This window comes from Tetrahymena thermophila, assembly GCF_000189635.1.
Source record: "Tetrahymena thermophila SB210 genomic scaffold scf_8254757, whole genome shotgun sequence".
Taxonomy (NCBI): Eukaryota; Ciliophora; class Oligohymenophorea; order Hymenostomatida; family Tetrahymenidae; genus Tetrahymena; species Tetrahymena thermophila.
Window position 1 is genome coordinate 11,959 of NW_002476516.1, and position 25,775 is coordinate 37,733.

The 25,775-nt window shown below is 22.3% G+C and overlaps 9 protein-coding genes across 9 annotated transcripts; 2 read left to right on the forward strand and 7 right to left on the reverse strand. All coding sequences in view use genetic code 6, as the record gives it.

The window, feature by feature from the left end:
• Positions 1-1,072: 1,072 nt before the first annotated feature.
• TTHERM_01004940 (protein phosphatase 2C containing protein) lies at positions 1,073-3,087 on the reverse strand (the record flags this gene model as incomplete). Its single annotated transcript, XM_001010314.3, has 5 exons — positions 1,073-1,305; positions 1,431-1,823; positions 2,152-2,418; positions 2,676-2,765; positions 2,997-3,087. The coding sequence occupies 5 exons, from the start codon at positions 3,085-3,087 to the stop codon at positions 1,073-1,075; spliced, it is 1,074 nt and encodes a 357-aa protein (XP_001010314.1).
• A 796-nt stretch (positions 3,088-3,883) lies between these two features.
• Positions 3,884-5,777, reverse strand: TTHERM_01004950 (flavin-binding monooxygenase-like protein). Its single transcript, XM_001010315.2, has 2 exons — positions 5,164-5,777; positions 3,884-4,894 (listed from the first exon to the last, which is right to left on the reverse strand). Exons 1-2 carry the CDS (start codon positions 5,740-5,742, stop codon positions 3,980-3,982), a joined length of 1,494 nt encoding a protein of 497 aa, XP_001010315.1. The 5' UTR covers positions 5,743-5,777; the 3' UTR covers positions 3,884-3,979.
• A 1,941-nt stretch (positions 5,778-7,718) lies between these two features.
• Positions 7,719-10,772, reverse strand: TTHERM_01004960 (transmembrane protein, putative; the record flags this gene model as incomplete). Its single annotated transcript, XM_001010316.2, has 2 exons — positions 7,719-10,177; positions 10,559-10,772. The coding sequence occupies 2 exons, from the start codon at positions 10,770-10,772 to the stop codon at positions 7,719-7,721; spliced, it is 2,673 nt and encodes an 890-aa protein (XP_001010316.2).
• Positions 10,773-12,150: 1,378 nt separating this feature from the next.
• Positions 12,151-14,091, reverse strand: TTHERM_01004970 (hypothetical protein; the record flags this gene model as incomplete). Its single annotated transcript, XM_001010317.2, has 1 exon — positions 12,151-14,091. The coding sequence occupies one exon, from the start codon at positions 14,089-14,091 to the stop codon at positions 12,151-12,153; it is 1,941 nt and encodes a 646-aa protein (XP_001010317.2).
• A 1,950-nt stretch (positions 14,092-16,041) lies between these two features.
• On the forward strand, positions 16,042-16,999 carry TTHERM_01004980 (hypothetical protein; the record flags this gene model as incomplete). The annotated part of the gene is made up of 2 exons (XM_001010318.4): positions 16,042-16,512; positions 16,670-16,999. The coding sequence occupies exons 1-2, from the start codon at positions 16,129-16,131 to the stop codon at positions 16,997-16,999; spliced, it is 714 nt and encodes a 237-aa protein (XP_001010318.3). The 5' UTR covers positions 16,042-16,128.
• A 783-nt stretch (positions 17,000-17,782) lies between these two features.
• On the reverse strand, positions 17,783-19,007 carry TTHERM_01004990 (transmembrane protein, putative; the record flags this gene model as incomplete). Its single annotated transcript, XM_001010319.3, has 3 exons — positions 17,783-17,863; positions 17,939-18,022; positions 18,081-19,007. 3 exons carry the CDS (start codon positions 19,005-19,007, stop codon positions 17,783-17,785), a joined length of 1,092 nt encoding a protein of 363 aa, XP_001010319.2.
• Positions 19,008-19,767: 760 nt separating this feature from the next.
• Positions 19,768-20,759, reverse strand: TTHERM_01005000 (hypothetical protein; the record flags this gene model as incomplete). Its single annotated transcript, XM_001010320.1, has 2 exons — positions 19,768-20,083; positions 20,143-20,759. The coding sequence occupies 2 exons, from the start codon at positions 20,757-20,759 to the stop codon at positions 19,768-19,770; spliced, it is 933 nt and encodes a 310-aa protein (XP_001010320.1).
• Positions 20,760-21,606: 847 nt separating this feature from the next.
• TTHERM_01005010 (gamma-carbonic anhydrase) lies at positions 21,607-23,038 on the forward strand (the record flags this gene model as incomplete). The annotated part of the gene is made up of 6 exons (XM_001010321.3): positions 21,607-21,661; positions 21,872-22,040; positions 22,122-22,160; positions 22,369-22,457; positions 22,558-22,750; positions 22,810-23,038. The coding sequence occupies 6 exons, from the start codon at positions 21,607-21,609 to the stop codon at positions 23,036-23,038; spliced, it is 774 nt and encodes a 257-aa protein (XP_001010321.2).
• An 819-nt stretch (positions 23,039-23,857) lies between these two features.
• Positions 23,858-25,690, reverse strand: TTHERM_001005019 (cyclic nucleotide-binding domain protein; the record flags this gene model as incomplete). Its single annotated transcript, XM_012796169.1, has 2 exons — positions 23,858-25,539; positions 25,684-25,690. The coding sequence occupies 2 exons, from the start codon at positions 25,688-25,690 to the stop codon at positions 23,858-23,860; spliced, it is 1,689 nt and encodes a 562-aa protein (XP_012651623.1).
• Between the last annotated feature and the right edge of the window lie 85 nt (positions 25,691-25,775).

Sequence of the window (25,775 nt, forward strand, 5' to 3'; positions counted from 1 at the left end):
ATGTTTGATTTAATAGTAATATGAAGATTAGCTTATTTTACTCCAGTAGAATTATAGCTTTGCAAATTTAATTTTTATATAAATTTAAATTCTCCTTAGCATATTTGAAAGAAAATTAACAATTGAAAAGGAAAGTATAGAATAATATTAACAAATAAACCTAACTAATTTGAAATAAAATAAATTCCTACCACTGAATTAAGTTTTAAATTTGGGTATGGTTTAGCTAAATTAATAAGCAAATACTTTGCAAATAAGGATGTGTGTAATTACTATTACTGTTATCAAGATGGTTTTTTGATTATTTGAATACAAATAATTGCTTTTTTAGGTTTTTAAAGTGAAAATAAAGATTTTGTATTTATATATCTAAGTGATAAACATTATAAAATAATCTCGTTTGAGCAAATAAATAAAATAATTATGATTAAATTTAAGCAAATATTGTTAAATTCTCATATTATTTAATATTTATATTATTTTTCCTCTAAGGTGCTTAAAATTATAGATGGATTTGTTTAAAAATAAATGGATAATAACATCTTTTCTTTTTAATAAATAAGATAATTCTTACTACATAAATTTACTAATTATTTAGGAATAATATCATAAACTAATATTATTACAAATTAAATATTTTTAATTTAATTTTACAATCTTTAGATATTAATGAGCGAGTGAGTGAGTTAATTCATTTATTCATAACAAACTTGAAATATTTATCTTGTACTATATGTCATAAACTTTAAAAAAGATATTTATAATAAATTGATTCAATATAAAATATATACAATTCAAATCAAACAAAAAATTAGTTTAACTAAATTTCAAATAACTATTTATTACATTTATGTCAAATATTTTACCAAATTTTTAACATAAAATAAATCTCTAACATTTTTCTTATATTGAAAGCATTTTATCTACTATATTTGAGTCATAAATCAAAAGCTTGCTTGCTTGCATTTTAAAATATTTTGATAAAAATTTTATTTTAAATCGAAGAGTTTCGACATTTAAAAAATTTCAAATATCGATCAATCGATATATCAAACCCATCATTAATTTGTTATCATTGAGTTTCTTCATTTTGGGAATTAATAGATTATTCATTTTGGGCGTTATTTTATTAGGTTTATGAATCATCATCTTAGTTTTGATGGTTAGTTGGGCTTTTAGAAGAATTTTATTCTTAGCTACCGTCTGCTTCTTAAAACTCCTTTATCTACATGTATTTATTTTTTAATTGATCGTAATCTTATAAGGTTACCAAAATACAAGTCATATTATCACATCCACAGCCATCTATTTTAAAACAAAAAATTAATATTTTCAAATTTATAAAAAGTTAAGCTAATTCTTCTCAATTTCAAAGATGCTTTATAAATCGTATTCAATAAATAAAACTAATTATTGATTTTATTTATTACTTAACATATCTGGAGCTAGCAATAAATCTAATAATTATTCAACTATTTTATCGCATGATACTCCTAAAGCTATTTATTAGCGAATATATTTAATAATTTCTTCATCACTAAGGGTTTCCCAAATTCCATCACACCCTATAAGAATAAACTCATCGTCTGGGGTTATTTTATGGATAGTAACATCTGGCTTTGCTATAATAAGTTATTTATCCTATGGAATTTAAAAATTTTTTTTATATTGCAAATCTCCAAGAGCTCTTGATAGATTCAAATTTCCGTTTACTCTTCCATTCTGCACATCTCCTCCAGCTTCTCTAATTCTTTAGTACTCTTTCATATTATCTGGCTTATGGTCTTCGCTAAGTCTCTTTGGGATTCCGTTTTGGCTTAATACTTTATATTAATCAACATTTTATTTTTAAAAATGAACGCATATCAATTAATTAATTAATAGATAGATAGACAGAAAGATATATTAGATTTTTTTTAATGAAAATATTCAAATTTTTTTAAAATTATCAATTTTAAAAAATACTTAATTGTTATTTAATAGTAGCTAACTAATTTATAGTATTTTTTATTGAAGGCTAATAATTAATTTGAGTGCTTAGTTAGCTACATAATCAATTTTGAAGTAAAGCAAAAATAAACATTATTATTCTATCTATCTATTTATCAATCAATTAATAAATTAATCAATCGAATAGCAATTGAATTATACGTGTTCTTGAATCACCAGCATTTGCGATGTACATTGTATTTTCATGAATTAATACTACATTAGCTGTACATCCTGCAGTTGTATCTGTTTTAGATTTATCCTTCATTATATCTCGGAGTTGAGCCTTGCCTTCTTCGCTGCGAAGTAATTCGTCCATCTTCATAAAGTTTTAAATAAGTGCATTTGTAAAGTCTTTTTGCTAAAACTCAGTATTGTTTAGCAATTACTCAGAAAAATTCTTTTGAACAAAAGAAGATACTTCTTACCCTTTTATATAATTATTTAATTTAGTTGTTTAAACAAAATCCTTTTGCATTTTTATTCAAGCCATAATTATAAAATTTATTGAATAACATTAACTTCTTTCTTATTTATTATGCAATAAGCTTGAAATAATATGAACTGATTGTCTTCATATTTATTTACTATAAAAAATTCCTTATTCCAAAAACACTTTATTCTAGCTATTAGAGATAACTTTTATTTAAAATCAATTCACAATAAATATTTTATGGTAAAAATACCTCCGTGACCATCAAAAACGCCATAAAGTTGAATTCCATTATCAAGATTAGGACAACAAATATCAGCATCTTCCATACTAACTCTCCAACCTAGATATTTAAAACATAAAAATAAAATAATGTTTAAAGCATTGAATAATTTATTATGCTTTTTTCAATAAAATATTTTATTTGAGTTGTTCATTAGAAATTAAAAAAAGCATCCATAGTAAAAAATAGCAAAAAATTAATTGGTATTTAAAAAGTTGAATAGATAAATTGATCTAATTAATTTGATCAAGGTCTTTAGGATGAGTAAAAATAACAAAAATATTTGATTACCTTGCATTGAAGAAGCTGCATATACAAATCCGTTACCCTATCCTACTACTGTAGTCTTTTCTCGCTTAGGAGCAGATAAATAAACACCCATTATACTTGCTAATATATCTACTAAAAGTAATTTATATGTACTGAAATTAATAAACAGAGTTAAATTATTTATTATTCACTATTCTTTTTAATTAATATAAATTGTTATTCTTAATTTAATATCTATTAATTTTTAACTAAATCTTATAAAAAATCAGTCAGGTATATTTGCAAATTATGTGCAATCAATTCTTTTTTGAAATAATCCTAATCTCTCTTGTGCGACTTATTATGCATTTAAAAGCCATTTATTGATTAGGTATCAAAAAAAACCAACTAAAAATATCTAACTTTTGCGCACAAATAAAATATAGTTTTTGCAAAACGAGATATTTTTATTATTTTAATAAAATATGCTCGAAATAATTATACATACACTACAGTAAATGGATTTTGTTTCCAAATCAAATATTTTAAAACTTTGAAGGAAAAAAAAAAATTATATTTCAATAAAAACAAAACTTATTTGAATTTTTTTCACATTAAATTCTAAACATTTTAAATAATTTTCTAAGTACTAATTAATTTTTTATAGATTTTCAATTAATTTAAATTTTACCTCCCTTTTGATTTAAAAAAAAATAATTTACAATCTATAAAATCATATAAAATTTTCAATTTTTTTCATATTAAATTACAAAATAATTATATGAAATGCTTTTCAATTTTTAGTAAATACTTTTAATTAATTCATTTAATTTTATTACTTTATGCATTCAAAAATATCAATTTTTATCAATAAAAGTAGATCTTTTTTTAATTTTTTTCAATTATAAATATTAGTTAATGATATTTCTTGATAATTTTAATTAATTTAATTTTTACTACCTTGATAACATTAAGTTAATATCTAATGATTATTTTTTATATTTAAATGATTTTAATCACTTGATTCAAAAGAGATCTTCCTTAGGACTGTAAGACTCTGGAATTAAATGAGAAATTTTTTCTTTTTTCATCCAAGGATAGTTACCTTTAAATACTGTTTTTTCTACAAGAGGAACAAATAAATTTTTAACATATTAATTAAACTCTTCATCAAATTACATCTAAGCTAGTTAACAAAGCTATTTCTAATACTCATATTCATCCTATCCTTTAAAATGAGATACTCTAAAAAAATCTCTTCCATCTTTAAAGTTCTACTACGATTTTAGGAAATCTTATTCATAATCTTTTAGCATTTCTTCTTATGAAGGTAAACTAATTATTTTATCAATAAATCTTTAAGCACAAATCGCTTACCTTTCAAACATTTACTAGATTGTTGCAGTATTAAAAGTCATTCCCAAAAATATTAAGTTTGGTTCTCTAACAGAGAACAATCTTTTATATAAAGGACCAAAACAGTTTTTTCTATCATTCTCCTCCATAAATTCAATAAGGTTATCATTTGAATTTTCTAAGAATGGAAAGCAGTACTAATATCCTGTAGCAAACATTAAAATATCAATATTTTCAACATATTCTCCAGATTCTAAGATTAATGATTTTTCACTTACAAAACTTTTCACATCAGTAGCAGCCAAAGCTAGCTTCTTATTTATTATCTCCTCCTTATAAGCTTCTGATTATCTGAAAGTATCTATAATTCCTTTATTTGCTATCAAAGTTATTTTTTAAGGATTCTGAGATGGGTCAGTCTATTTTAATATAATACAGAGCAAATCTTATGCTGATTAGTTCCCTCCATAAATAACAAGATGTTTATTTATGAATTTTTAAAGATAATTCTATCTAAAGTAGTGGCTGTGATATTTTTCGCCTTAGAATAATTCAAAATTTAATATTTTTGGATAGTTAGGAACCTAATTTAAAATATTTAAATTTTTTTAATATTTCGTTTTTTCAAAAATGATATTATTTTGTAATAAATATTTATTGAACTTTAAATAAATATTTATTAACTATAAAAATGTTTAAGTGAAATTATTCAAAATACAATATTCATATCTATATATCTAGATCAGTTTATTAATACGATAAATCAAAAAATATCTTAATTAAGTTAGTTTTATAGCAATAATAAAGGAAATTCAAAAGTTAATAAAATAATATAAAATTTTAATAAAATTACCGAGCAGTGACCTGTTGCGACAATAACATTGTCTGCCTATAAGTAACGCACATTTTTTTTATAATCACTTGAGTCTTTAATCTCGACTAAAAATCTTTTTGTTAATAGTTATCCTGTATTCTTTTTTTCTTCATCACTCAACTTTTCTATGAGCCTGACAGATGATACAAAAGTATTGAAAAGCATATTTTTTTTAAGTTGATGATGGGCGCAATAATCTTAAAGATATTCGTAAAATTCTTCTGCTTTCATAAATTCTTAATACTCAGACTTAGTTGGAAAGCCCTTGAATGTCATTTAAAATTTTGGTAAGTTTGCTTAAAGATTTTCATAGAGAGAACTACACAATACTCCATAATAATGATAAAACGCAGTTTATTGTAAATTTGGATGATTTTCTTCATTGTATTTATCAAAGTACCATTACCCTCCTATATCTTCTCTATTATCAATACAAATAACGTTATTATTTTTTTATAAATACTTCGTAGCAAGGATTCCTGAAGGACCACAGCCAATGATTAAAACACTGTTTTTATCATAGCTATTTTTATAAATTTTTTCAATATTTTATTCCATTTTTGATATTTATTTTTATATTACCAATTAAATCGTAAATCAAATTTTTTATGTTTTAATATTATTGAAATTAAACAAAATATTTGTTGATGTTAAACCATAAAAAAATGAAATTTTAATTCTTTACATTGAAAAAGATATATTTTTACCTTTTTTTTAATATAATAATTGGTAATTTTATTTTTTGTTTAAATGTATTCTTAAAGATATACGATCTCATTAAATATTTTGTGTAAATAAGTTATTTGCACCTTTAAACACTTTGTAAATATAATTTGTAACTTTTATCGATAAAAATGATTAAATATATTACATTTTATTTCAGTTTTCATTTTTATCTTACTATATAACAATTTTAAGCTAAATTAAAAAAAATATAAATAATGCAAATAAAAATAAGTTAATTTAGATGTATTTCATTTGATAATATTTCAAAAATAGTCATATTTTAGAAAATAACCTTGGAGGTAATTGAGAACTGACATTACTTTATTTCAAGTCAGGATAATTTTCTAAAAATGCATTTATGTAGAGAGAAGCAAAATTTTAAGTAAATATCCATAATACTCTTCATTACTTGGTATTTCTCATAAGTTTGCAATTTAAATCTCTAAAAAATGTAAATTCATCAATATCTCTGGGCTAATAGAATTTAATATATTTTTTTCCATCATTGTAAAAACTCAAGTCTTCTTAGTAATTTTTATTAAAATCTTCTTCTTTAATTTATTATGTAGGTAATTTAATTTCATCTAAAATTATTTTAGAAACTAAAATTGCTTATCTTTCAACCCCTTATTATGATGAGAGGAATTATTAGAGTATTTCAACAAATATTAGATTTGATTCTCTGATTTTGAATTTTATTAAGTATAAAGGCCCAAAGCTGTAATTAGCTCCTCTCTTCTAATAAAAATCAATTAATTAATCTTTCTAATAATCTAAGAAAGGAAGCAAACATATCAATACCCTGTCGCATACATAAATATATTTAAGGGTTTTTTTATTAGAGCAGTAGAGTTATCAGACTACAATTATTTTATGTAGGGACTTAAAAATTTTAGAATACTGATTTCAACTTCTTTTAGATAGCTTTTAGTTTTTCATAGTAATTTAATGCCTTTCTTCTTCTGTAGTTTTTTTTACCAAAATATAAACAATATCTTAAGATAAAATGCCACAACAATAGACGACTAAGTGTTTATTCTAAAAGATATTTGTTTAATTTACTCTATAATTATCTAAGAATTGAATAAATTTTTATTAGAAATATCTGAATAATTTTATTTAAAGATATTCTGTTAAATTAATTAAAATAAATTTAATATACTGAAAAATGGCCAACAAGAAAAACGTAATCTGCTTTTTAAAACCTTACAATTTTATTGCATTAAAAATTTAAATTCCAAAAAGTAAGTTTTTTTACAAATATAAATCATTAAATAATATTTAAATATAAAGTTTTGAAAAATAGTGTGAAAGATTCATAAATTTTTTTTGTATCTGTCACATTTTGCTCTTGCTACAATATTAATTATAGACATTTAAATAAAATAAGTAATTTCTATAAAAGTTAAAAAAATTTTTAATGATTATTTGAAATTTATTAACCTATTAATCGAAATAATAAAATATATAACTATAAATTCAAAATATATATTTTACTAAATAGGTTTCCTTGCTGTTTCTTGCTGAATTCATTAAAATTATCAAAAAAATAAAAAATAACCTTATTTTTTATTTAATTTAACTAATACTATTTAAACTGAACAGTTTAATACAAATAATTTTTTAATAATATTAGTATATTCATCATAAGCATCTTTTACCCTAATTTTTAAATAAATTATATTTTTACAATCATACTCTATATTTTTATGCAAAGATATTTAAGATTATTCATTTTAAAGTACTAAAATAAATATAACATAGATATTTTTTTATTAATTCAAATTAATATTGATTAATACAAAAAATCACAAAAAGAATCCATAATTATGTTATTATTATTAAATTTAACCCTATTAATAATTATCCGTATGGCAAAAAACAGTTAAATCAACTAATCTAACTAGTTTGCGTGCTTAATTTTAGACATGTTTCAAATTTATGTTATCTCTTGTAAGACTTATTTCTAGTGAATTGATATTCTTACAATTGTTAATCTATTTTATGAGATTGTTGATATTAAAAATACCGTAAAAGATTAAACTTAAGCTTAAAATGGACTGGCTTAACATAAAAAAATTGGTTTATGTATTAAAATTATCATAATAAAAATGTAATTTTAATATTTTTAAATTCTATAGAGTCTAAAATAAGCTTAGACCTATGTTATATCTATTATAGCCTTAGAAGTTAGTAAACCCTACTTCAATTAGCAGTTTTTCATTTAACTAAATTTCATAATTATACTTCAAATCTGAAAAATTTTTATCCTGTATTTCTAAATATTGAGGATGTTACTACAAGTAACCATTCAAATTTTAAAAACCATTTTTAGGCAACTCTCTGTTAAGCTAATTTAGTTTATCTTTATTTTCTTCTTGTTCAAGTTTAAAATAAATATCTGATTAAAACATTTCTGCCGAAAATATATTTGACTTGTTCTTATTTAAAAAATCAATAACAAATTTCAGTTATTACTTTATTTATTCTTTATTATTAAATTTGAATTAGTAATGTAATTAATTCATATAATCAGCTTTTCCAGCAATGCTTATTTTTAAATAATTGTTCGCTTACTTGTTTAAATCGATAACATGGACTAATTAATCTAACATTTTTCTTATATTAAGATATTGATTAAATAAGGTTTGCTAATTTTTTACTGAATCAGAAAAAATTAAATTTAAAAAATTACAAATTTCTGAAAATAATTTTTCTTAAATTGTGCTTTTATAAAAATCATAAATACTTTTATATTCAAAATATTATTCCTATTTTTTAAGACATTCAGAAACGATTTTATTGTAATTTTATTAATAGTCTTAAAGGCTTATATATTCTATATTAGACTCAACAAAATTAATATTTGCGCCTATTTGAAGTTCATATCTTATCAAAATCTCAGAAGGATTTATCTAATTAATTTTGATACCATATTTTGTAAAGAGATCAAAGCTTAATTCTATTAGGAAAGATATAAAATGAACAGTATTAACTTGTTCATTTATACTTTCATACCTATTTGTAATGTATTGATTATGATTAATTGACAAATGTAATTAATTCAAAGTACTGAAATGATTCTTTTTTATATCTTAGTGTTCTATCAAAACGTAGTAATTAGAATTAAACCCATAAGCTGTAGCGCTAATAAAATTAGTCTTGACTTTACTATTAAGCGAGTTAAGCAATAGTAATTTATTTTACTCAAATTCTAACATTTAAGCTTCTTATATTGATTACTATTTTAATGCTTCCAATGTTATTTTTTGGCCTCCCTTTGTTAGCTTTAATTCAAATGACTATTTCGAGCATTTACAGATTTCAAAGTTATCATATTTAGGGTGGGAACAAATAGCTTCAAATATTTCTTAGCAATGAAAGTTAAATATTTTTTGTTGTTTATTTTGTATTTATCCTATTAAGTTTTATTTTTTTATTGGTGTTAGGCAATCTTTACTATATTCAGTAATTAGTTCTTCAAGTTTTGTTCTAGAAATTTGTTTCATTTTACCAAGTCCTTCTGTATCGTTGTATAACAAGAATTGTAATTTTTACTCTTATTTTTCAAATTTATTCAATTATTAACTACGGTAATATTAAATATTGTCATCAAAACGTAAACAAAAAATTTCTTTTGAAAATTCGAACAAATTAAGCTTAACTTAAATTGATTTTTCATTTTTAATATCTAAATAGATACTTGGTTTTATTTCTCTGTCTAGTTTCTCAATTTTTAAAAAAGTAAATAAACGCTGCTACAATTCATTTGCTATGCTTTCAATAACTTTTTAAGATATTTAGAGTTTATTTAATAAAATATCAGGAGTAAAATCAAACCACTCTGTTTCAAATATAAATATGTTCTATTCTTCATCTAAATAGTAAGAATCTAAGAGATTTAAAATTATGTCACTCCCTAATAACTAATCAAAGACTCTACGGAAATTTAAAATATTTTGATTCATAATCACTAAAAGTTTTTTTATTTTAAGTTCTTTATCGAATACTTTCAGATATTTTAGTCTGTGATAGTTATCAAATAATCCTTTTGTAGATTGAATGCTTTCAAATTCTTCATAATCCTCATCGTATTAATTAGCATCACCCAAGTAATTAAAATTTATTTCATAATTATCTTTATTATATTTTTTTTAAAATTGTTCATCTTCTTGTTAATCACTATCGTAATCGCTTTTATCATAATCATTATCTTTTTTATCGTTGTTACTATCTTCATCCTCAAAAGACTTTGTTTGATTATTTCCTTTATTTTATATAAGTTTATTGATTTTGATAATCCTAATAATCTCTTTTACCTTTTTAGTCTTGATAAAACAAATTTTGATCACCATCACCATCCTAATCTTCAAAATTTTATTTCAATTGGTTATTTTTAGACCATTCTTTATTTTCAAGCTTACCTATTATGATATATTTAATTAAAATTTATTTCATAATTATCTTAATTACTATTTTTTAATTTTTCATCTTCTTGTTAATCACTATCGTAATCGCTTTTATCATAATCATAATCATTATCTTTTTTATCGTTGTTACTATCTTCATCTTCAAAAGACATTGTTTGATTATTTCCTTTATTTTATATAAGTTTATTGATTTTGATAATCCTAATAATCTCTTTTACCTTTTTAGTCTTGACTAAACAAATTTTGATCATCATTGCCATCCTAATCATCAAAATTATATTTCAATTGTTAATTTTTAGACAATTATTCATCTTCATGCTTATCTAGTAAGATATAATGAGGTTTTTTAGCGCTTAAATACACTTTTATTAGTTTACCATAGATATTTATAGCTTCTTAAAATAATTCTAAATAATAATAACCATAACCCATTTAAATTAAATTTTGGATTTATGTATCTATAAATTTTTTAGTTATTTATTTTTTATTCAGAATTACTAAATTATTTTGCTTCAAAATTTAAATCACATAAGAAAACTATTTGGATATAAAAGAAAATATAAAAAATTTATATTAGTTAAATTATTTCTTTTATTATTAAAAAATGTTTTTACTATAAAATCTGAGAGATTTTACCGCAAAAAATTATATTTTGTTACTTTTAAACTTTTTAAATATATTATTTCAATTTATCATTTTTTTGACCAGCTTAATTTTATTATGAATTAATTTTTATATCGTTTAAATTAAAGAAATTATTTTAGTTAGTATTTATTGTGTTGAAGTAAATTTACTTACTTAAAACTAAAAGGAAAAGAATTTTAGTATTTATTGTAGAAGTCATTCAATTTAGATTTTTAAAAATTTATTTATTTATTTGTTCTTTTTCATTGACATTTAGATATATATTTACCTTAAATCTTTCGCCAGGGCCAGGGAAAGTTTTTAAAAATAAATTTTGGGAAAAAAGGTAAACAAAAAAATTTATCTGATAAATATATACCTAGGAGTATAAAAAAAAAAATTAATAATCTACCCTGACTTAATTTTGATTGTTAAATATGAATTTCTTAATATTTTTTTCAAAAACTAATATTCCTCAAAAGTTTGAAGCCTCATTTGATAGGGTTAAAAATCTAAACTAAAACTTCACAGGAAAATTATTTGGAGATAAAAGAACATATAGACAAATTATATCTAAAAATTAAATTATTTCTTTTATTATTAAAACATTGTTTTCAATAAAATCTGAGAGAATTATTTTACCGCGAAAAATTATGCTTTGTTATTTTTAAATTTAAAAAAAAACTTTAAATAAAAAAAATTAATTTATTTATGAATTCATTTATATTTTATTAATATTCTTTAAATTAAAAAAAACTATTTTAGTATTTATTGTGTTGAAGTTAATTTACTCACTTAAAAGAGGAAAAGAATATTAGTATTTATTGTAGAAGTCATTCAATTTAGATTTTTAAAAAGTATTTCTTATTTATTTATTTGTTCTTTTTCACTCACATTTAGATATATATATATATTTACCTTAAAAATCTAAACTAAAACTTCACAGGAAAATTGATTAGATATAAAAGAACATATAAATAATTTATAATTGTTTGATTTAATTCATTTTGTTTATACCAAAATTTCGGAATAAATTTATGAGTTTAAGAGAGTTTATTTAAAAAAAGAGTATGCTCAATTTTTATAATTTAATTGAATAAATTTTCAATTAAAAAAATATTTTAACGTATCTTGTGAGAAATTTTATTTGAGGAATTATTGTTAATTATTAATTTAAATGAAGAAATCAATTTTTAGATTTTATTGAGGAAGCTGAAACTACTAAGTTGCTGATATTATTTCTGTCTAATATCTAATTATTCTGATTGTTTTAAAGAAAATTGCTATAGCTGATTGATTTATCTAATTGAACTTAATTTTCATAAAGCTCTCTAATACTTTTTTAGTTTCTCATAACATAATTCTATGTTTTAGAAACATAAACTTTTTTTACTATACTGTTTTTATTTCTGGGACTTATTTTTGCTTCATTTGCTGTTTGCTAATAAAATTATTGGTATGGAGATTTATCTCGATTATTCATAGAAGTTAAATTATCTTTTTATTTTTAAGGGATGAAAGGACTAAGTGTTCTATTTTTTCTTTCCATCTAATTGGCTTGTAAATTATTTTATTAAGATAAATTAGCTCTGACAGAATCTAAATTTGATTACTCATTATTTATTATTAATACTTGCAATCTTCTTTAAAATTCTTATCTTGAACAAGGTGGCGATAAACTACGGTGGATCCTTGTCTAAAATTAATTTCTTTAAGCCTACAAATCGTGAAAGTATTATTATGATTTTAAGAACGAAAAAGTAGTATTCAACTACTGCTTTTACTAAAGCGTACTTGATATAACCATTTTAGCTTAATTAATATTACTTTTGTCACTTAAATAGCTATTATTTTACTTTATATTTTATAAAGGATAAGCTTTTCCTAAATCTTTATGAATTTTCTATGCCTAATCATTACTGCTTTAATTTTTTTTCACTTTTTTATTCCTATCAACCATTTTCAGATATAAGTCATCATTTCTCTAATACCCTTTATCAATTTGTTCAAACTATTATCTTGACTGTCTTATTGGGGATGGAGAACCAAAAGAAGAATGAGTTTAATTTTGACTATTAAAAAAATTATAATTTTTAGTTGTATTCAAAGAATTTGCCATTTTAGCCTTTTGTTTACTAGCTTCACTTTTTTATATTTTAAAATTAACTCCTTAAATACTTACACCATTTTAAATTTTCTGTACTCTTATATTGAATTTTTGATCTATTTTTTTTAATATGTGACTCACAAGTTGAGTATTCACTAGAGCAATAATACAATCACAACCAGCAATTGCAGTATAGGAGTAAAACTTCTTTTTTTTTATTGAAAAATTTTAAATTGATTCTTCTCCAAAAAGATTTCCTTCATAAACTAAACCTTAATACTTGCCAAATTAATGGCCATAAGACATTAACTCTCTCTTTGTTTATTCTGTAATAGACTAAATATATAATTGAGCATGATCAATATTTTTATTTTGTAGATCTTATTCAGAAGTAATATTTGTTTGATTTTATTTTTTGAATATTTATTTATTTGGGCATTAAGAAATATTTGCATTATTTATTTCTTCTACTTTACTTTTTTAGATACTACTGTTAGATGTGGTATTACTTTTAGCAGTTTATTCAAATTAATTATTTTTTACTTAAAGAGTATGCATTAGATTCATCTATGTATCCTAATCTTATATTACTGCTGATTAAGTCATTAGAGGATTTTAAGTTTTTTGATAGTTAGAAAAATTGTTTTCTCCTTAAATGCTCTTCTCAACAAATTAATTTTATTTTTATCTTTATGGATTATTTATTTTAAATTGGCGAATAAGAGAATCAAAGTATTCTTTTCTATTAAGTTTATCGCCTTATTTTGAAAGAATAATTATCTAACCCTTAAGAACTAAATAGCTATAACCATCTATTTCTTAATTCTCTGTAAATATAACCTGTGCTTTAGGTATGCGCACTGCTTCTAAACTCTCTAAAAAATCTTTACTCATTTTCATGGAACTATATTGAAACATATTTTTAAACAATTCCACTTTTTCTAACTAAAACATTAAATAATCTAGATCTGCTTCATTTTTTGTTTATTTTCTGACTAATCTCTCAGCAATATCATTCATATTAAGCAATTTAATTGATAACTCCAAAAGTATCCCTTATATCAATTATTACAAAGCTTGGCAGTTAGATTGGTGCAAATTATGGCTTTTTAGCTGTCAAAGAAGCAAAACCTATTTGATGAAAAATAGTAATTACTTTTGGCCTTTAAGTTATCAAGTAAATTTCAATACAAATAATACTAAATTCTACCTCTCTACCTACACCTTTAAAAATTGTTAATCAAATTTAATTACTTTTAATTTAAACTATTTATATTAAACTAACTGGATTTATTATAAAATCTCTACTTTTTGATTTATTTAACTCAAACCCCATATAAATTATCAGTCAACCCTTATTATTAAATTATTATAGAAGAAGCTTTTGTAATCTACTTCAAATTTAAAAAAAACATTTTTTTATTTTTTTATTAGAAAAATCAAATTAAAATTTTAAGCTTTGTTTACATTTATTTTTGCAAATGTCATACATTTTTTACATTTAAAGGCTTTTATAAGTATTTATAAGATTCAAAAAGTAAATTGTATCTATCAGTCAGTATCACTTTATTTAAAATTTATAATCTAAATTAACTTATTGATATTTATAATGCTATAAAATAAAAAATTTGAATTAAATGTTAGTAAATTTGAACATTTAATGTAATAAATTTTAAGATAAATTTGATTTTTTTAGTCTATTTATAAATAAATATGCATTTTTGAATATAATTATTTAATACGCAATTTATCAATAAATTGTTAAGCAAATGAAGGAAGAAGTATAGATAAAATATAATGTGTGAAGAATATTTTAGTTTTTTTAAAAGAAATAAACTAAATATTTCTCTCATATAAATTATAAAATTTAAAGTAAATTTCTTTGAATATTCAAAACATGTTTCATTTTTAAAAAGATTAAAAATAGAACTAGTGTTGTGAAGAATAACTAAGCAATATTAATACCTATTTTTGAATAAATAAAATCTTTAGATGTAAAAAAACTTAGTTATTAAGTTGAGTAATTATTTTATTAAGTTTTTACTAAATAAAGTATGAATTAATTGTATCTATAAATATTATAAAATTCTTTTTAATTCATCTAATTTATATGGTTAGAATAATTTTAACATAAACAAAACAAACTTAAATAAATTTTTTTTTATTAAATTATGATTTTTCTTTTTCAAATTTAAAGTATATTTTAAGTGCAAATAAAAAAAAATCAGAGTAAACTAAAATTTAAAAAAAATCAATAAATCATTTGCAAGAAAATTAAAAACTATTATTTTAAGATTTTATCCAAATAATTTCATATTATTTTGACAAAAATATAGCTTATTTCTTTTATTAAGTAGACAAATTAAATACATATTCTTTAAAGTTTGACAGAATTTATCCAGTTAAAAGTATGTCTAAATCATAAATTTAAAGATTATCTTTAAAAAAAGAAGAATCAAACACTCTTTTATTATAGAAAATATTTTTTTATTTTAATTAAAAGTTTGCTGAAATGTAGAATTATTTTTTATTTATTTTTCTTATTTCAAATAATTCATTTACAAAAGATTGTTGATGCAAAATTTATACAATTTTCCTCAAAAATGTGCTTAAAAAAATCTTAAATAAATTAATCTTTTTTATTTGAAAAATCCTTTTTGACTAGATAGCTCTAATAACAATATTTGAATGCAAGTATAAATGTATCCTAAAAATTCGAAATGGATTTACAAGACAGCTAATTAATTTTGTTTGTTTTTTTTGGCAAGAAAGTAAGTAAGATTTTGTTTGTATTTTATCAAAAAAAACTTTTTTTCTTTCTTAGTTATAGAGTGTTCATGGCAAAGCAAATTTGATTGTGATAAGACTAAATTCTCTTCATATTACTATCAAAGAAAAAGTGAAGAATTAATATCAAAAAACAATAAATTGAAATAAAAAAATTCTTTATTATATAATTAAAAGAAAGTGATTCAATCACTATAAAAGCTTTAGTTCTTATAAAGAAAAAAAGCATAATAATTAATTATTGAATAAATTAGATAAAAATATATCAAAATGAAAAAATTACTTGTTGTCTTACTTGCCCTTTGCTTAGCCAATTGCGCTAACACCTTTTTAAGAAATTCATTATTCCAAGCTAGCTAAAATTAGTTGGTTGTTGCTGCATGCCCTCCCGATATGGAAAGCGATATTGAATAATAGGATAGAATTGTTGGATTCATTCCCTACTTCTATTATTAAAATGGTACTGGTGTTTCTGATATTTCAACTACTGTGTAAATTTGCCACAGAAACTTTGAAATTATTGACATTACATGGAACGTAGCTGACACTCAAATGATTTCTAACTACACCTAATGCAACGATCCCCTTTACAACTAAGATGTTGTAGAAGTCTTTTTGGGTACTCCTGAAAATTACTTGACAGAATATCTTGAAGTAAATTATTTCAACACATTTTATTATATTTTAAATTCCTAATTCTTATTGAAAAAACAATATCTAATAATAAATGAATGGATGAAAAATAAATTAATATTCATAGTTTGTTATCAAATAACATTTTTAATATTTATTTTAATTTAACTTAAATTAGGTTGAAGTCAACCCTCAAGGTGCTTTGTTTGCTGCCAACATCACTAACACTAACAACTCATGCTCAGGAATCAGTGATAGCCTTATTCCATGCAATGAAACTGGAATTTTCTATTCTGCATAAATTGCTGATTTCGGTTATAAGGCTAATGCCTAGATTCCTGTCAAGCTCGTTACTGGAACCCAACAAGCTTATCACTTAAAAGGTAATTTCTTCAGAATCGATTATGCCTTCAATGGTGACATCGACTACTCATGCTGGAGACCCACCTATGTCTCACCTGCTTGTTTCCACGTACCATCCTAGTTTGGAGATATTTTCCTTGTTTGAATAAAATATATAAATTTATAATAAAATACCAGTAATAAATATTAAATATCTATTATATATTTTATATGTATAAAATATTTAAATACTTTGTTAGTATTTAAAACTTATTTATATTTCCTTTTTACAGTCATAAAAAAATATGGTGTTCCTATTTAGTATTTTACATACCTCTCTCATAGTATCATTTAAGTATTACAAACTAATTTCAAACTTAATAGAAATAGTAAATTGTTAATATGATTGCAAAAAGAAAGAATATTTAAAATGATATGAGAAGGAAATACTCCTTTAGTTTTTTTTTTGACAAAAAATTTTTTGTTCAATAAGATTTATATAAAAAAATTGTGATATTCCGTATAATAAAATTAATCATTATAATTCTTTTATTATTCTAATGGAAAATATTTAGGAAGATTCTCAAAATTGATCGGTCTATTTTTATTTTATATTCTTTTACCTGAAAGTACAAAGTAGCTAGACATAATAATTTTTTCTGTCAGAAATCAATTAAATTATAATGATATATAAGAAGATTCTGTTGTTTGAAAAATAAATAGATAATAAAAGTGTTTTCGAAGCTTTGAGGTTTTTTAATTAATTAATTAGTTAGTAAGTAAAGTAAGTATGATAACTAAATTTACAATATGAAGTTTTTACATACATTTATTTATATAAACAAAATTTGATTTAATTTTTTAAGCATACAATTATATTAGTTTTATATATTATTTATATAGTTATTTATTTAATAAACACAATTCTCATTTTATTCAATAATTTATTTCATTTTAAAATCCACATATATAACCCATTGTCTTGAATTAGCTCTACTATTTAATCCTTTTGCTATCTAATTTTTTGTAGCTTGAATAAAAAATAATTAATTAAATTCACAAATCTTTAAATAAATTAGCTAATAAATTAAATCAATTTAATTACTTGTTCAAATATTTCGCTAAAATCCTTTGGGTGATCATTAAGAATGTCTGAAACTAAAATATTTCTGAGCATTTTTTTTTCTTGCTATTTAAAAAAAAAAAAAACATGTTTGGTAAAATTAAAAAAAAGAAAAATAAATCACCTATATTTGAGTTAAGATTCTATCATAAAGCTTACTTGCTTTCTTATATATTAACTCAGATTCGATTTCTTGCATAGTTTAAAAGTAGATATTACCATTTTAAGAATTTTATTCATTAGTTTAAGGAGCAAAAAATTCATTTTTCATATATAATTCTTTAATTCTTTAATTTCTTTCTTCAATGTTACCATAGAAAGTGTAAGCTTTGTAAATACTTGAACATAGGTAAATGAATGCTATCAATACAGAAACTATAAGCACAATTACTTTAGTTATCTCCCAAATCTATCTTTTGAAGGTTCCTTTGTAAAATTCAGGATGATGCCTGATAAAATCTTCAGTATTATTTGAAGAATATGAATATTGGTCTGGACTATTGGAGTTTGAGTCACTTTAAGACCTTTCTTCTAGGCTGTTCAAATAATTTTTATTGTTTTTCATAATGCTTTTTAAAGGACCTTTATTAAGATTTTAGCTAAGACTGCTAGACATACTGGTATTAGCTGAGCTATTTTTATCAAAAGTACCTTTTTGTTAGCTCAAATCATTATTTTGAATGCTACTAATGCTAGAATTCAGTTGTTTTTATACCTTTTCTTGATGTTTAATATGGGAAAACTTAACACTATCATTGTTTTCGTCGTATACATTAATTCTAGGTAGCTATTCGGAATAACAGAACCTTTTCTATTTTTCTATTTCTGCCTAAATTGCATCTCTTTACAATTTTTACTCAGAAAAGAATTTGAAAGATGTATTATTACTCACTTTGAATTAGTTTTAATCATTGAAATGCCTGTTGCTATGTGTGGAGGGGAAGATATTCTCTTGCTAGTATTAGAAATTTCTCTAAAATATTTCATACTAAGGGTTGTAGCTGTTAATTTGTTACCTGTTATTTAGTTATCTCTCTCTTAAAATATTCATAGCTTTTTATTTGTATTTTAGAAATTGTTCTAGATATAAGGGAATGCTGTATGTGAGTTTTTATTACTTATTTGATCCTATTCTTTATTTGGTTGTTGTTAGAATCTACTTGATTGTGTTTTTGCTGGATTTGATGTTATTAAATTTTAATGGAATAAATTCGACAAAGCTAGCTTTCACTTAAAATTTTGTATTTCAAAGATAAAATAGTTTTCAGAAACTCAGTTTGGACTTATCTAAATTTATTTTATACTATTCTATTATGTTATGTCTTATTATTTTTGTTTGTTTTTTATTAATCTTTGAAGGATTTACTTAGCAACAATACTAGTTTTTTTTGGATATTATTAATTTATTTATGTCTGAAAATTTTTGTTAAGATTTTTATTCAAAAATCAAATTATTTTTTGCGCTAAATTTTGTTATAATCTAATAAAAAATAGATGTGTTTAATCCAAAATTTTGTGTTCATAAACAATTTCTAAATTTTAATTTTAAAATTGAATTAATTAAAAAAAAAAAACAAATATATTAAAATTTGATAAATTAGCTAGAATCACATCATATTTTAGTTTTTGAAATACATACTGATTTTAACATATTTATTCTAAATCTGATTTTGTAATTAAAAAAAACATTTTCAAAGTATCTCTTAAAAATCTTTAAAATTAATACAACATGAAAAGAAAACATAAATTTTAAAAACATCTTTTTGATAATTTTTAATTAATTTTTTGTATGTTATACAACAATTAAAATATCAGAAGGTATTCATAATTTATTAAACAAATTTTAAATCATCAGTATAGCCACATAGAGTAAAAAATCGACACAGCCTTCTATACCTTTCAAGAATATCAAAATCAAGCTAATATTTAACTTTAGATAAGCAGCTTGGACATAAATGTATTGATCCTCCACTTGAAAAGTATTCACTATATTCATAACTAAAATTCATAATACAATCCCACCAAATACAGTGATGAACAGATAAAATATGAAGACACTCGTGTAGAGCTGTTGTTATAATTTCTCTTTGCACACAATCTTTCACTCCAATAACAGCACCTTAGTAACTATAATTATAAATGAGTTTAAATGATTTATTTATAACAATAACAAATTAATTTAATACCCTTGAGCTCTTCCAGTAATTATATTATCTGGTACGCATTCTAAAACTATAGGGTGATCAATGAAGCTAATACTTGAAAACAAATTTTAGGTTGTGAGTTAACAGCCAGATATAGAAGGATCATTATTTTTTAAAAAGAGTTTTAACAATAATCTTTAAGTTTTAATAATTTAACTGGAACTCAAATTAATTTTTTCACCATCAGCATTTTTAAAGCTTTTAATTGGTTCTTTTATATTGTATGTATTATTTATTAGAAAATAATCATCATTTTCTTTTAATAAAGTTAATCTTTCTTATAGTTAAACAATATTCATGTTTAAATAAAAAGCTTCAAAAGCAGTGGTAATGAGATTTAAGTCGTACTCTTCTGTTTGTATTGGGTCTATTTGAATCAACACTAAATATTTATCTTCCGACCATTTAGCTTTGTCATATTTGGCTTATACTTCATCAACAAAGTTTTAAAAAAATTAAGCACCATGATTTTTTCTAACATTTTATGGGTGAGGGTCTTAAAAAAGCAGCACTGATTATTCATTTAATATCTAAGGGTCAATATTAGATATCTTTTTACATCCTAGAGCTTTTAGTTTTGTTTTCGGTTTGATTTGCATAGAAAAAAGTTTTGTCAATCGCTAAATATATTTATCTCAAATCAAAAAATGAATTAGTATTATTCTAATTCAAGGCAATTAAATTCAATTAAATTTAAAATTCTTTATAAATTTCATAACTATTTTCTTGCTCTTAAATTATTGGTGGATAAAGCCAAGCGTCTATTATAGAATTCAAAGCAATTTTAATTGATTTATTACTGTTTTGTTTAGCTTAAAACTATAAAATGATAATTTGTATATTTTATAATTTACATTCACTGTTTAATATATTATTTGAAATCAATACCAATAATTTCTTTTGTCTATAATAAATTTATTTATAAATTTCAAATATCTTGCATAAATTTCTATAAAATTTAAATTTTCCTTCTTGTTTAAAAAAAAAACATTTTAATTTAAAACAAACTCGTTAGAAATTAAAAAATGAAATATTCTTAAATGATATTTTAATAAGATATTGTTATAATATTAAATAAATATTGACTAGATAAACAATATTTTTGATAGATGTATGAGTGCATATATATATATTGTTTACTAATTTAATTTATTGAATGATATTTGTATATTATGTTTTACATAGAAATGAATAGGGATAGATGATAGATTTATTAATAGATAGCTAGATAGATAGATTGCATATAGCAATATCTTTAAACGAAAGTAAAAATAAAATAAAGAGAAAAGAAATGAATTGAATATTAAATAAAATGTGATTGATTTATTTTGGAAAATAAAGGAAATATATATCAATCATTATCTTTATGCTTATAAATATATAAATAATTTAATTAGAAAGCAAGAACAATAATAATTTATCTAAGTAGCTACTAAGCAAGATTAAATGAAATTATTTAGAGCTTTAACCAAGTCTGGTCTTATTTAGAAAATTCGTTAAGGTTAGTTATATTAAGCATACATTTTTAAGGCAGCGCTCACTTCATGATAGCGATTTAAATTTAAATATGATAAAAAAGATAAAATACAAGCTTTTAGCATCATGTTTTTAAAAGAATATTGTATTAAAATAAAGTTGAAATTTGGATAGCGCATTAGATACCTTAATTGATATCAAACGTTTTATTAATCATTTAATGTGTATAAAATAGCTACTGGAAGTGAGATTTCCACTGCTACTAAATATGGCGAAAATATTTCTAAGCATAGAAGTCTTATGAGTCTCTATGACTTACATCCTCAAATTGGATATCAATCTTACATCGCTCCTAATTCCACTGTCATAGGTGAAGTTACTATTGGAAACGAAACTACTGTCTGGTACAATAAAATAAATATATAGAGAATTTAGCTTTTATATATATGAGCAAAACTTAACTAATCTTTTTTATCAATGTTTAGGTACAATAGTGTAATTAGAGGTGATGTTAACGCTGTTCAGTAATAAATTCAATTTCAGCATAATTATCAGAGTTTTTCCTTGCATTCATTCATTCATTAATTGATATTTTAACAAATACATAAATATTAGATCAATAGCCAAAAATTTTAATTTCTCTCTTAAACTCTCTATGCAATTTATATATAAATGACTGCAATGATATTTTAAATTTCAATAAGTAACAATTTATAATTTAATAAATTTTAGAATTGGTAATAATGTTAGCATTGGTGAAAATGTCGTAATCCACACTGCTGGTTCTCTCCCCACTGGCTAACCTGCCTCTGTTGATATTGGTAAAATTTTCACTAATTTACTTTAGATAACTATCAAATTGACAGTTTATATCCAAGCATATTCAATTAAGCATGTCATTTAACATTAAATATAAAATAGGTCACTATGTTATTATTGGTAGCAAGTCTACTATTTACAGTTGCACCATTCAAGACGAAGTTGTTATTGGCTAAGGTTGTGTCATCCTCGAAGGTGCTAGAATTGAAAAGGGAGCTATGATTGCTGCTAACTCTGTTGTACCTCCTGGTAGATTAATCCCTGCTGGTACTTTATGGGCTGGTAATCCTTGCACGTAAATTAATTAATACATTAGTTATTGTAATAACTATATTTTATAAAATAATATTTTAGTTTTGTTAGAAACTTGACTAAATCCGAATTAGCTACTAATATTGATCATGCTAAAAAGTAACTCCATCTTGCTTAACAACACAGATATGAATATTTACCCTACAACTCTGCTTACTTACAAAAGAGCAACAGCGAAGAAGATCTCAATCCCACCAAATACGACGACGTCACTATTAATTATAACTTCGGAGATGAAGAAAGAGCTCAAGAAAATCCTTTAAAATACTGATTAAACATCTAATCAAAAAATACCTTTATTAAGATTTCAAAAATAACAAAAAAATCATTTTATTGTCCTTATATACTTTCATATGTAACAGTAAATGGATAATAAATGTAATTGCTTCTAAACTTAGCTTGACAAAATTTTCTAATTTAAAATTAATTAATTATTTATAAAATAGACTATTTAATATCCCTTTGATTAAATAAACAATCTTCTAAAATAAATTCAAAATCATTCAAATTGAATTGTATTTATCATGTTTAACTTTTTAAAATCACTTAAAAAACTTCTTATTTAATCTCTAAAACAGCAACAAATAAATTTAAAAATATTTTTTTTAATTTTCAAAAATGTTATTTTTGATTCCCAACAGTATTAAAGTTTAATAAACAAAGTTTTAAATAGATAAGTGTTGTGAAAAACTACAGAAATTTATTCAGATAATATTCAATATAGATTGATAATACAAAATTGGATACGAATATACTAATAAGTTAAAGGAAAAACCATACATTTTTTTGTTTGGATGTACATTAATTTACATAAATTTTATGTTTTGGAGAGTTCAGTATTTAAATCAAAATTAGCAAAGATATATTAACTTAATTTCCAAAATTATTGATAGATTAATAGATTGATTAGTTGGTTTATTGATTGATTAGCTACTTATAAAATTTAACTAAAAAAGGATGTTTTATTTATTATTTTTATTAAAATTTTTCATCAAATTATAATTTTTTATTTGATTTAATAGGATATATAATTAATTATTTAAATTCGTATTTTGGTTTGAACTTTTATTGTTTTTACTTAAATAACCAATCAAACTCCTAAACTATTTAAAAGTAACCTTTTTTCTAAAGCTCGGCTGAAATTGAGGCAATATAAAGGAAGTACTTTTGGATTATTGTCTATTAATTATTCTAAAGCAAAGGGTAAGAAACCATTTATATCGTTTTGGCTGTTTTAGTTTTCTTATTTAAAAAGCTTAGAAGCAAGATTTTATTTTTTTAATTTCATTTACAATTTAGATGATTCATGAATATTTTAGTTATTATTACTGATATTATCATCAAAAAGCTAGTTTTACTTTTACTTACTAAAATAATGATCTGATTTTACTTTATTTAACTTTTACCTCATAAGGACATTATTTTAAGGTACTGGCTCTTTAAAAAATGCTTTGTTATATTCAGATTTTGTATTTAATGATGCCGTTTAGGGCTAAAATTTCTTTATTTAAAATGCTTTGTCTTTACGAGATTAGCTTGGTGCTGTTTTGGGAGAAAAATTTTAATTAAAAAATTAGTCTTAATTGAAATAAAAAGTTGGTGAGTTGATAGATATCATGAGATTATTTAGATTAATAAAGCCATTCTTTTCGTTGTTTTACTAATTAAAATCAAATCCTGTTTGAAAGAAATTATTTTTATTAGGAAATTACGGATTTAAAGATTTAATTATCATTTAATCTCTTGTGCCTTAAACAGACTTTTACACCATCTCAAAGGCATTACTCTCATCAGTTTAAGTAGAAAGTTATTAATTTTCGTTGTTAGTGAACAGACTTTAGTTTTATGAAAACTTTGTATTTTTTTCTTCCCTTTGTTAACTGCTAGTTTATGTATTATTGCCTGGTTATTTGTTAATTTTTCTTACAACCCACTTCTTACGAGGATCAGGTACATTTTTAATTTACAAGTTAAAGTGTTCTTTTAAAAAATTATTTCCTTGCTTTAATGAATAGGGATGATTTTAATCAAACATATCATATAGCATTTAGCTTTATGTTGGTTCATTAAATTGGCTTGTTTAATGATTGCTTTGGTTTTAGTGATTCGAATTTACTTTACTCTTTTATGGAGGGCTTGGATAAAATTCTATTTGCTGTAAACGTAGTCTATTTAAATTATTTTTAAAAAGGGGATTCTTATACATATCATCGATGTCACCCTTTTCACCATTTTACTAAGCTTAACTTTCATATATTTGCTATTATTTTTATTGCTCTTTGTTTATATACTCATTTAAAAACTCCTTATTGAAGAATTATTGCTATTGTTTGACAGAATTAACTGCATCAATAGATTATTTCAGATTTTTGAAGCTTTATGATCCATTTTAATAGATAGAAAGACTGTTGGTAAGTCTACTTTATGGAGACTAAAAGTCATGTTTAAGAGGAGATAACTTAGAGGATTTTAATTGTCTACCTGTGCTTTAATTTTTATTACTGCTTGGCAATTAATTAATAAAACTTTAGGATTTGTTGCTAATATAATCTATAGTTGCTGACATACTATTTGAATTACTATTATTCATGTAAGAACTACTTAAATTCTTTTATTTTAAAGGGCTTAGCTTCTTTGCTTAATGCTTGTTCTATAAAATATCATCAAAAATACCTAAATCCTCTTTCTTAGACTCATAATCAAAGAAAATATCTATAAAATCTACAGGTTCTTCTCTCTCTTACACAAAATTAAGAGCGCTATCAAAAATAGCTATTTTATAAAAATAGTTTCATTCATTAAGTATTAATTTTTAAGCAAATAATATGTGTTTTTTATATAATTATGATAAATTTATTTTAATTTGATAACATATTTGTGTCCTTAAAAACATTTTTAATAAAATTATTTAGTTACATGTCATTATGCTTGCTAAAACTAATAGTTTTTTATAGATTAAATGTCTTGTTTTAAAACTTATCAGCTTATGAAAATAACCCTACTACTTA